The sequence below is a fragment of the Grammomys surdaster genome, unplaced genomic scaffold, assembly GCF_004785775.1.
Source record: "Grammomys surdaster isolate TR1022 unplaced genomic scaffold, NIH_TR_1.0 126013, whole genome shotgun sequence".
Classification (NCBI taxonomy): domain Eukaryota; kingdom Metazoa; phylum Chordata; class Mammalia; order Rodentia; family Muridae; genus Grammomys; species Grammomys surdaster.
In genome coordinates this window covers 304,148-314,863 of record NW_021620828.1, presented here as the reverse complement: position 1 = coordinate 314,863, position 10,716 = coordinate 304,148, and the positions used below count along the sequence as shown (strand labels likewise).

At 48.1% G+C, this 10,716-nt stretch overlaps 1 protein-coding gene across 4 annotated transcripts in view; it reads left to right on the top strand.

Annotated features, from left to right (window-relative positions):
- The window catches only part of Pex5 (peroxisomal biogenesis factor 5), a 19,220-nt gene extending 8,879 nt beyond the window's left edge, over window positions 1-10,341 (top strand). For 2 of the 4 annotated variants that reach the window (XM_028754390.1, XM_028754391.1), the window contains exons 6-16: window positions 956-1,061; window positions 1,472-1,562; window positions 1,916-2,026; window positions 2,242-2,337; window positions 2,705-2,824; window positions 6,942-7,085; window positions 7,245-7,315; window positions 7,732-7,944; window positions 8,252-8,417; window positions 8,709-8,866; window positions 9,000-10,341. In XM_028754390.1, the coding sequence (XP_028610223.1) occupies window positions 956-1,061; window positions 1,472-1,562; window positions 1,916-2,026; window positions 2,242-2,337; window positions 2,705-2,824; window positions 6,942-7,085; window positions 7,245-7,315; window positions 7,732-7,944; window positions 8,252-8,417; window positions 8,709-8,866; window positions 9,000-9,201 (1,478 nt within the window). In that variant the 3' untranslated portion in view covers window positions 9,202-10,341. The remainder of the gene's footprint in view (window positions 1-955; window positions 1,062-1,471; window positions 1,563-1,915; window positions 2,027-2,241; window positions 2,338-2,704; window positions 2,825-6,941; window positions 7,086-7,244; window positions 7,316-7,731; window positions 7,945-8,251; window positions 8,418-8,708; window positions 8,867-8,999) is intronic. The other 2 variants (XM_028754392.1, XM_028754393.1) reach the window with 1 other exon arrangement.
- Window positions 10,342-10,716: the final 375 nt, after the last annotated feature.

Genomic DNA, 10,716 nt, shown 5'->3' with positions numbered 1-10,716 from the left:
AAGAAAGAAAGAAAGAAAGAAAGAAAGAAAGAAAGAAAGAAAGAAAGGGGAAGAAAGAAAGGAAGAAAGAGAGGAAAAAAGGATCTAGAAGAATGAAGGATGGGAAAGGGGAAAGGAAGAAAGAAGAGAGAAAGTAGGAAAACAGAGGGGCATGGCCAGGTGTGGTGGCTCATACCCTTTGTCTCAGCTAGAGGCAGGAGGATCTCTGAATTTGAGGCAGCCTGGTCTATATAGTGAGTTCCAGGACAGTCAGGACTACATAGTGAGACATCTCAACACCCCCATCTCCCACCAAAAAAGGAAGAGGGAGTGAATATGGTCAAAACTTGTTACATGGATGTGTGGAAATGATGTGTTGAAGCCTCTTACTTTGTACTTTTATATTTGTACTTACAAATATACCCTAATAAAGATTAAAAAGAAAACTTATTTATGTGTATTTTTCCCCCTACGTGTGTCTGTGTGCTACTTGTGTGCTTGGTGCCTTTAAGGTCTGAAGAAGACACTGGGTCTCCTTGAACTAAAATTATAGTCAGTTGTGAACCACAGTGTAGGTTCTGGGAATTGAACCCTGGTCCTCTGGAAGACCGGCCAGATCCTCTTAACTGCTAACCTATCTCCCAACCCTACTGTTTTTTAAAGATAGGCTCTTTTTATAGCCTTCAGCTTTCAAGCCTTCTGTTTCAGCCTTGGGAGTGCTAAGTTCTTCCCTGAGCATCCTTGGTTGGGATCCTGTTCTCAGCTCTCCATAAACTTCCGTCCCAGCTGCTTTGGAAAAAGCTCAGTCACTGAAGAGGATATTGGGAATTTATTAGAATTCTCTTTCAAGGAGGGGCTCCCAGGGACTCTGCGGGGTTCTGTTTGCTTTGGTTTGGTTAAGCTGGTCAGTGGGTCTGTATTACTTTCTCTGATCTAACACTGAAGCCTTGATGAGCTCCACAACTGCTCTTTGTAGACCCGCTGTCTGTGTCCCCTGCTCGATGGGCTGAGGAATATCTGGAGCAGTCTGAGGAGAAGCTATGGTTGGGAGATCAAGAAGGAACCTCTACCGCTGACCGATGGTGAGTCCAGCATCTTCCGTGGGTTGCCGTGGAAAGAGTACAGTTGTGGGCACCTCCTCAGCCTCCTCCGTCCACATCCTCACTAGCTTGCAGTTTCCACTATTGCTATTGATATTTTACCTATGAGTAGTAATCTTAACTATTCCCCCAGAGATTCCCCCAGAGGGAACCCTGTTTCATTGAGATATTTTTCTTCTTGCTCCCTGCAGAGCTATGTTTGGGGAGGAAACGTGAAAAGACTGTCCCCCGTCACAAAAATACCCTATTTAATGTAACTTGGAGCTCGTAGTTCCTCAAGGTAGTGGGGTAGCATTATTGCCCCACCCTGTAGGAATTATGTCTGCCGTGGACAGGGTTGGGGAAGAGCATGGGCAGTGGGGTGGTGACTTGGTCTCTCTTCCTTGCTACAGGTATGACGAATATCGTCCTGAGGAGGATCTGCAGCACACAGCCAGTGACTTTGTGTCCAAGGTGGACGACCCCAAATTGGCTAACTCCGAGGTGAGTCACCACCTGCTGCTGCACTCAGCAGGACTGGGATTGAGACACTGTGCTGTAAAGAGGGGGATGCGGTTCTAGCCCTGGCTCCCTCTGGAGACTGGAGACTGGACCTGGCTGCAGCCCCCACTTTTTCCCCCGTATCTCCTAACCCTTTGTCTTTTCTATGCAGCTCTGTCGAGGCAGACATCCTCTTGTGTCTGATCTCCGCATTGTTTTCTGGGTCCTTTAGTGTTATCTTCATGCAGCTAGAGCTGTCCATAGGGAGGGAGAGTGCAGGGTCTACTTATGCGTAGTTGAGAATGCACCCCTGCAAGTCCTGTCCCAAGGTGCCTATGTGTGTCTCTGTGCCCCAGTTCCTGAAATTCGTGCGGCAGATTGGCGAGGGGCAGGTGTCCCTGGAGTCCTCTGCAGGGTCGGGCCGAGCTCAGGCAGAGCAGTGGGCAGCAGAGTTTATACAGCAGCAGGTAGGATATCACCATCCCCAGCCCACTGCAGACTGCTGCCGGTCAGTGTTGAGTGGGAAGCGATCTCACTGACAGTTTGCCTTGTAGCACCTAGACCCTGAGTGGGTGGGCAAGAGTCTGAGAGCACCTAGGCTGGGGGTGTAACGGGGTTTCAGTCAGTCTGTGTTACTGGGAAGGAAGGTGGTGGAGGTGGCACTGGTCATTGTTTGTCACAGGGTACGTCGGAGGCCTGGGTCGATCAGTTCACAAGACCAGGAAACAAAATAGCTGCCCTTCAGGTGGAATTTGAAAAAGCCAAGTCAGCTATAGAGGTGAGAGGAGCTGGCGTGGGCGGGGTGCTGCAGGACTGTGTCCTGCCCTGGGGAGTATGGCTTTGTTAGTGTCCAAGGTGATGGGCATTGCTATGAAGTGTGCAGGAGCATCTGTCGGGACTGCATGGGTTTGGGATGAGTGCTTTTTTAAAAATGCAAAGTCTTGGACACGTCCACATTCCTGCATCAGAATCTGGGGAAATTTGCATTTTGTAAAAGTTTCTCTGATGATTGCTAAACACACTGATGTTTGCAACTCGTTGTTCTAACAATTATATCCCAGTAGAGTGAGGTTGGGGTGGAGTGGGGTGGGGTAGCGTGGTGATGAAGCCTCTCCTTTCGCTTATCTGCCTTCCCTTCCTTACAGTCCGATGTCGATTTCTGGGACAAGTTGCAGGCAGAGTTGGAGGAGATGGCAAAGCGGGATGCTGAGGCGCACCCCTGGCTGTCTGACTACGATGACCTCACGTCTGCTTCCTATGACAAGGTAGGAGACCCTGGAGACTTCTGAGAGTTTCCTCACTGAAACTACTACTGTTTTTGAGTAGAATCAAAATGAAAAGGAGTCTGGTTGATACCTGCTGTCCAGTAACTGGTGTACTATGTTCTTGAGATTAAAAACTTAGTAAGAATACCTTTGTCAGATTGCACAGTGACATACTGCCCGCAAGGGAGGCTTACACACGACACACTAAGAGCCGCAGAGCCTCTCTTCATGCTGGACAGTGGTAGCTGGTGGGTCATATAGCTCATGAGTTCAATGCCTCGCTTCATCCTGGGGGTCAAACCAATGCTGGTGTGTGCTGAGAAGGACTGACTGTCCCACTGAGGTGCATCCCAGCTCTCACAGAAGTTCTGATCTTCTCCAAGTCAGGGTTTCAAAGAATTACATTAAGTAACTTAAACAATAGGAAAACTTCCCAGTGGTCTGTGGTGAAAGGTGATTGGAATTTGCTTGTACTGTGCGCCTTTGACTTAGATGCTATGACTCTTCAATAGTGTCACTGAGTAAATCTGCTGAGGATTTCAGGATCACTGAGGGTGTGGCTGATGGTTGAGCTTTTGAGTTGAAGCATGAGAAGGAAGGGAAAGAATTGCTTGATTTTTCAGGAAGACAGACTAGGAACTGAGTACCACTCTTCTTGGTTCAGTGGTGGGGGAGGAAGAAGCAGATCCTGAGATGGGAAGCTGGGTGGGGAGGAGGAGGTAGACACAGGGAGCAGTGCTGAGACAGGAGAATGAAGGTCAGGAGACTGTAAAGAACTTAGGGCTCAAGAGCTTCAAGACAAACGTAGAACAAGAGAAGATGTGACTGTTGATTCCATCAGATCTGGCTTGTCTGAGAATGGCCTTGTGGGTACACTGTGTAACTGTGTATAACTTCTTGAGACCTGGCCTTGTACTTTGCCTCGGTATCAGTTCCTCTTGTAGAATAGCGCTTTTGTTGTTCTACATTAGCTGTTAATTTACAACTGGCGTCTCCATACATTTGGTAAATGGAGACATAAATACTATTTTCCTATGGGCAGTATTTTGTGTTTATTAGTCCCGTGTTTATGACATGCTATGCAGAATAACTTTTTATGTTAGAAGCTTAATCTAGCACATACTATTCTCATATTTATGACTCATTGGGCCAAATACACCTTTAAATTAAAAACTTAGAAATATAAGGAAGAAGCCAGGCATGATGGTGCACATGTATAGCCTGATCACTCGGGAGGCAGGAGGATTTAACTTAGGTTCAGTTGGGTTAGTGAGATTGTGTTTTAAAGCAAAAACTGTAATTAAGTTATTAGATCCATGAATCCTATTTGATGTCATTGATACCTTGAAATATTGTGCACCAGGCTGAGAAGCCCTTGCATTAATGCTTCTCAGATGTGCCCTACTTCATTAGTCACTAGCAGTGAAGAGTTAAGCTCTGTCTGGCCTTAAGCTAAGTTGTACTGAAGTATATGGAATTTAATGAGTTAATTATCAAATAAAGTCATGGGTCTTTTGTGCTGTTTATTTTTGCATTTGTCTGTGGTGTGCATGTGTGTGCTGAGATCAGAGATTGATATGGGTGTCTTCCTTAATTCCTTTCCACTTTCCTTTCTGGGGCAGATTCTCTCACTGAACCCAGAGCTCACTGACAGCTGTAGTCTAGCTAACCAACCTGCCCTGGGGTCCACTTCCCAACTGGATTGTCATGCCTGCCTGGGTTTTACTTTGGGTATTGGGATCTCACCTTTGGTCCGCATGCTTGCCTGGCAAGTGCTTTATCCACTAAGCCATCTCCTCTTTCCTCTTACCCTTTTTTTTAAAAAAATTGATAACCTTTAGGGTTTTCAGATGCTGTATACACCTGTGGCTTAAAAAGACACTGTAAACCATTATCAAAGTGTTTCTGTGATGGGAGAGAGTTTGATGTATTATTTTTTCTACAGTGTGATCTATAAGATTTCAGAATAGCTCAAGGCAGTGGGCCAGACAAGATGGCTGGCTGGGTTAGAGTATTGAGGCTGTGAAGCAATATACTCAGCTCACTCCGCACTATGTAGGCAGTGACCAGTTCCTTCAGAGTATCACTTTTCCATTGGTGCGAATATTTTATCTTTGCATAGTGGAATAATATTTAATTCCTCTTTGAGCAGCAATTGATGAGACCGTACAGACCACAGGTGACATTGTCTAGAGGGAACGTTTTTGAAGGACGGTGACAGTGTCTGTTGCATTGTCTGCTGACGACACATGAAGAAACTTCATCTCTGTTGACCACTGCACACTGCAGTGTGCCTGAAGGAAGTAGCCGAGCCACCATTAGTGAACGCTGTGTGAGCTTCTTAGGCTTTCAGTAGCCTTGAGGCATAAGTTACATCATTAGGAAATTACATTATATGTCATAACCCTTTCTGTTTCTCACAGAGTGTCTCAAATTGATGATAGACAGCAGTTAAGGTTGAGTGTAAAAATATTTATTCTCTTGAATTCAGATTATCAAGGGCAGGAGTGGCCTGTGAATAAATGAACTTGCCACTTCTTATAAATGGTTCAAAGGTTGATAATGGTTTTAAGCATTTTAAAGTGGCTGAAAGAAATCAAAAGAGCAATTTAACTTGTAATACCTAAAAATTAAAGTCTAAATTTCAGTGTCCATAATAAAATATAAGGGTGACATAGCCACGCCCATTGCCCCTGTCCTCCTGTGGTAGAACTGAGTAGTTGCAATAGAACCTGCAAGGTGTGAAGTGTTTATTGTCTGGTCATTCACTAAGAAAACAAACTGTCCCCTAGAGAAGCTTCTTTTCTGCCTTCTGATGTTTTGTTTTTTTAGAGACAGGGTTTCTCTGTGTAGCTCTGGTTGTGCTGGAACTCACTCTGTAGACCAAGCTAGCCTCGAACTCAAAAATCCACCTGCCTCTGTCTCCCAAGTGCTGAGATCAAAGGTGGGCACCACCACTGCCCGGCTGCTTTCTGAATTTTTAATATTTCTCAGCTCTACTTGTGACACACTTCCCTCCTCCATCTCCAGTCCTATGTCTCTCCAATGCCCTGAACCCCCACTCATGGTATTAATTACTCTCTGCTGCTGACGACTTGTGGTTTAAAGCAGCGCTTCTGATTTTCCCTTGTTTCACAGTAGTAATTAAACAGGTCGTGTTGTCTTTATTCTGTGCAGTTTAATGCTCAGTTCTCCGTGTCTGTGCTAGGTTTGAAGCCATGTTCACTAAACTGTCTGATGTCCCACATATGATTTTATTTTTACTTTTTGGTGGTAATTGTTTACTTCCCCAAAAGGAATCTTTTATTTGTCCAAGGCCACGAGGCTCACCAGTGACTTTGGTCTTGCCTTGTTATCTCCCTGCTTCATGTCAGATGCCAGTTGGCAAAGCTTTTTAGGTGACATTGTAACTTTTTCAGCTGAGAATTCCCCAGCTAGGAGAGAGCAGTATCTGCCTTCAGATTTTGGGGTTCAAGTTTTACTTAAAAGGAATCCAATATGGTGGCTTATGCCTGTAATGTCAGTACTAGGGAAGTTGAGGGAAAAGGATAGGTATGAGTTTGAGGCCAGTCTTAGCTACATAGCAAGATCCTGGCTAAAAATCAAAAGAAACAAAGGAACTTGGTAATTGGGGCAAATTAAGCGTTTCTGATGATCCCATCAGTTCCTGCAGCCTCTGAGGTGGGGAAGCCTTGCCTGGAAGCAGTGCTTCTGCCTCAGTCTCACTTTTCGTCCATCATCACATTATTAGAGTTAGGATGCTGAGGAGAGCACTCATTGTGCTCAGCGGGCTGTTGAGAGGCATGTGCTGTCCAAGGGGAGAAGCTGAGGATATGGCAAGGTGGCTTGTGGGGACTTCCTAAAATGACTTTGTAATCCCAGCACAGAGGCCTCTTTGTAGACGCACCCCACTTTTGGCTCTGTGGAGATGGCAGCTGCATTGACACTCAGCTTTGTTTTGTCATGGACGGTCTTTGTAATGTGGAGAATTTGCTACACCTGTGTGGAAGGATGCCTTCACCTTCTCCACCTGTCCTGCCTGCTGATCTCCCAGCCCTGCTGCCCTGACTGTCGGGATTTCCTCCTTGGAGTTCCCCCTCACTTTTCTTCCTTCTAGGGTTACCAATTTGAGGAGGAGAATCCCTTGCGTGACCACCCTCAGCCTTTTGAAGAAGGGCTGCGTCGACTTGAGGAGGGCGACCTGCCCAATGCTGTACTGCTCTTTGAGGCTGCTGTGCAGCAGGACCCTAAGCACATGGAGGTGAGTGGACCTTGTTCTGATGGCTTCTTCTGGTTTTGTGGGAGGGCTCAAAGAGGCAAGCAGATGGGCTGTGGTCTCCTCTGGGGTGGATGATGAGTGGAGGAAGGCAGTAGAGGAGTGGATGCAAACTCAGTGATGAAATTGTCAACTCCCTTCCAGGCTTGGCAGTACCTGGGCACCACCCAGGCTGAGAACGAGCAAGAGCTCTTGGCTATCAGTGCCCTTCGGAGGTGAGTATGCCACTGTGAGGGAGGGCAGGCAGATGTAGGCCTTTGCAGGCAGCCTTTAGCCTAATAGGACCAGGTCTGTGTCCTTGGTTCTCTCTGGCCACCAGCACACAGATGAACCTGTGAGGAGGCTGCTCCAAGTCATTGTGCCTCAGGAGAGTGTGAGAGGCTTGATTCTGCTCTGCCGTCAGCTTGGGTTTTATCTGTGGGAGCCTGGTTGCTCTTTGGCTGCTGAAACTTTGCCCATTTCAGATTGGAATCTTTAATATTAACTCAAAGACCAGAGGATTCTTCTCTGTGTTAGGCTGAGAGGGCAGAAGTAAGCCTCCATGACTGCTTCACAGCTCGGCTGTGCACCCCTGGTGCCAAGTGCTGCTGGTTAATTTACAGATTCTCAGTCTGCTTCTTTGTTCCATCAGGTGTCTGGAGCTAAAGCCAGATAACCGGACAGCACTGATGGCGCTGGCTGTAAGCTTCACCAATGAGTCCCTGCAGCGACAGGCCTGTGAGACACTGCGGGACTGGCTGCGCTACTCACCAGCCTACGCTCATCTGGTGGCTCCTGGTGAAGAAGGGGCGAGTGGAGCAGGACTGGGTCCCAGCAGGCGTGTCTTGGGATCTCTGTTGTCGGAGTGAGTGTGGGGCATTCCTAGGGGGAGGCTGTAATGTGAGTCCTAGTAAGAACATGACCGTGGTTTGGCAAGTAGGGGTATGCTGAGATCCAAGAGTGTCATGGGTTCCTCAGGACCAGTGTGAAGGCTCAGCCTTTTGCCATGCAGTACTGTGGTGAACAAAGCAGGCTGTAAACTGGATGTGGGTAAAGATGACTGAAACACCATTGAATCCTGGGAATATGGTTGACTTAAGAGATTGTTTGGAGGCGAGGAATACAGATAGACCCACTTACCTACCTCTGTGCCTTTTCTTCTCCTTACTCAGCTCCCTGTTTCTTGAAGTAAAAGAACTCTTCCTGGCAGCTGTGCGTCTGGACCCTACATCCATTGACCCTGATGTGCAGTGTGGCCTGGGGGTCCTCTTCAACCTGAGCGGGGAGTACGACAAGGCTGTGGACTGTTTCACAGCTGCCCTCAGTGTCCGCCCCAATGTGAGCCTTGGGAAAGAAGACTGAGGAGTCATTTGCACATGGAGACTGCATCTAGTGTGCATGCCATGAAAGCCTTGGGAAGACGGGGAAAGGCAGCGGTGCTGGGGAGAGCAGGAGCATGCGGGCACGGGAGTCTGCTTGGGCTACCCCAGTGACCACACTGTGAGCAGCCGAGGGGAAGAGGGTGGGCCAGTAACTACATTAGCCAGACAGCAGTGAAGCAGGCGGAGGAATGGGCAGAAGTTGGTCCAGGTCTAGCTCATGTCCTCAGACCTCCCTGTCCCTGTCCAGGACTATTTGCTGTGGAACAAGCTTGGGGCCACCCTGGCCAATGGGAACCAGAGTGAAGAAGCAGTGGCCGCATACCGCAGAGCCCTTGAACTACAGCCCGGGTATATCCGGTCCCGCTATAATCTAGGCATCAGCTGCATCAACCTTGGGGCTCACCGGTGAGTGTGGGTCCTGCTGTACGCAGGTGAACCTGGTCTTCTCGGCCTTTGTTTCTAATGTTCTGATGCTCCCTGCCCTTCTGCCCTGCCCACTGTTGTTCTGCTCACCAGCTCTCCTTTCTCTTCCCTACAGGGAGGCTGTGGAACACTTTCTGGAGGCCCTGAACATGCAGAGGAAGAGCCGCGGCCCTCGGGGTGAGGGGGGCGCCATGTCTGAGAACATCTGGAGTACCCTGCGGCTGGCATTATCCATGCTAGGCCAGAGTGATGCCTATGGGGCAGCCGATGCTCGGGATCTGTCTGCCCTCCTAGCTATGTTCGGCCTGCCCCAGTGACAGTGGGATGGGCTGCCCTGTGAGTGTCTGCTTGGAGGGGTCCACGCTCTGGGTGTGACTCCCTCTCCTCAAATGGGCCTACCAAGGGGGTGGGCTGACGACCACAAGCGGTACGACCTCTCAGGAGCTGCCTCAGAGTAGGGGTGCATAGCTGTGTCTTAGGTCCTACTTAATTGTAGGGTTGAGCTGTCTGTTCCTTGGTAATTCAAGGGCTGTATATCCAGCTACAGATCTCTTTTTGTTCATCATGCCCTTTCTTGGTGCTGCTTTTTGGGTAGGACCCAATGACATAGGGGAATTGTCATCAGCTGCCATTTCTGATAGGGTCTACCACATTTGTAAGTCTCTCCTTGCCCTACTCTTCCTGGGAATTGGTAACAGTCCAGCTTCCTTGGGCAGTTGTGTGTAAGAGGTTCCCCTGAGCACCTGTGTGATGCCGGCTGGGATGGCTGTTAGGGGTTGGCCCGCTCACTGAAATGCTGTTGTGGCTCCACAGAGCCGGACTTGGGACAAGTGCTGGCAGCTCCATGACTCCTGGGAGCGAGCTTGGATCCTCTGTGGGTGAACACTGAAGCCGTGTATGCTCATGTGGCTACTGGACTGTCCTCAGGGCCAGGGCTTGTCACTGCAGGGGCCATGGCCTAGGAGGGAGGGAGGTTCATTTGTGCAGTGTGCTGGGGGTTTGGGGGGGCAATCACTGTGGTCAGTACTGCAGCCCTCTCTTCTTCTCGGGAGACTTGGAAGTAGGAACTAAACAAACTCTTGTAGCAAACTGGTTCAGAAGTTGCATTCTTGCCAAATTCCCAACAAAGGGAGGGTTCAGTGTTACCGTAAGCCTTCTTGAGACATTTATAGGGGTATCATTGAAAACCCCCTTCCCCTCTATTACCTCCACAAGGTGAAGATGAAGGGGTGCGGAGGGAACAGCTGGAGACTTCTCCACTGTTTTCTGTGTGGGGAGATGCGCAAACCCCCGTAAGGGACTGCTAAGCCTCTTACCTTGTCATCAGTAGCTAATGATCAGAATTTTTTTTAAACTGCCGTGGTCCTAAAATTCCATCCTGAAATTTATTTTTCTTTGTATGCATATGTGTAAATGATTTAAAAATAAAATTGTAAAATATTTGTATGAAGAATAAACTGGACTGACGTAGATAGGCTCCGCTGCTGAGGTGGGGAGGGAGGCTGGCCAGTGGCAGACTGATGGTCACAGTTTCCCTTCTGCCTCCTAACTTCTCACTGGTGTAGGGTTTCTTAGCCCTCTCTCCAGGATTACTGGGTGCCAGCAACTTGCTGCAGTTAATGATTTGAGACTCACTTTTTTCTCCCTCCTCCCTCTCTCCTTTCCTCTTTTAAGAACATTCCTGTTACTATTACAAAGGGAATTGTGTGTGTTGTGTAATCTTGAATCCTTTTTTTCTTCTTCAGTGCTATGGATTTACTTCTGCTCTTGACCTAACTGGCATTATTTAATCAGAGGTTGTACCTTGCCTGGTTGTACAGGTCCACATGGTT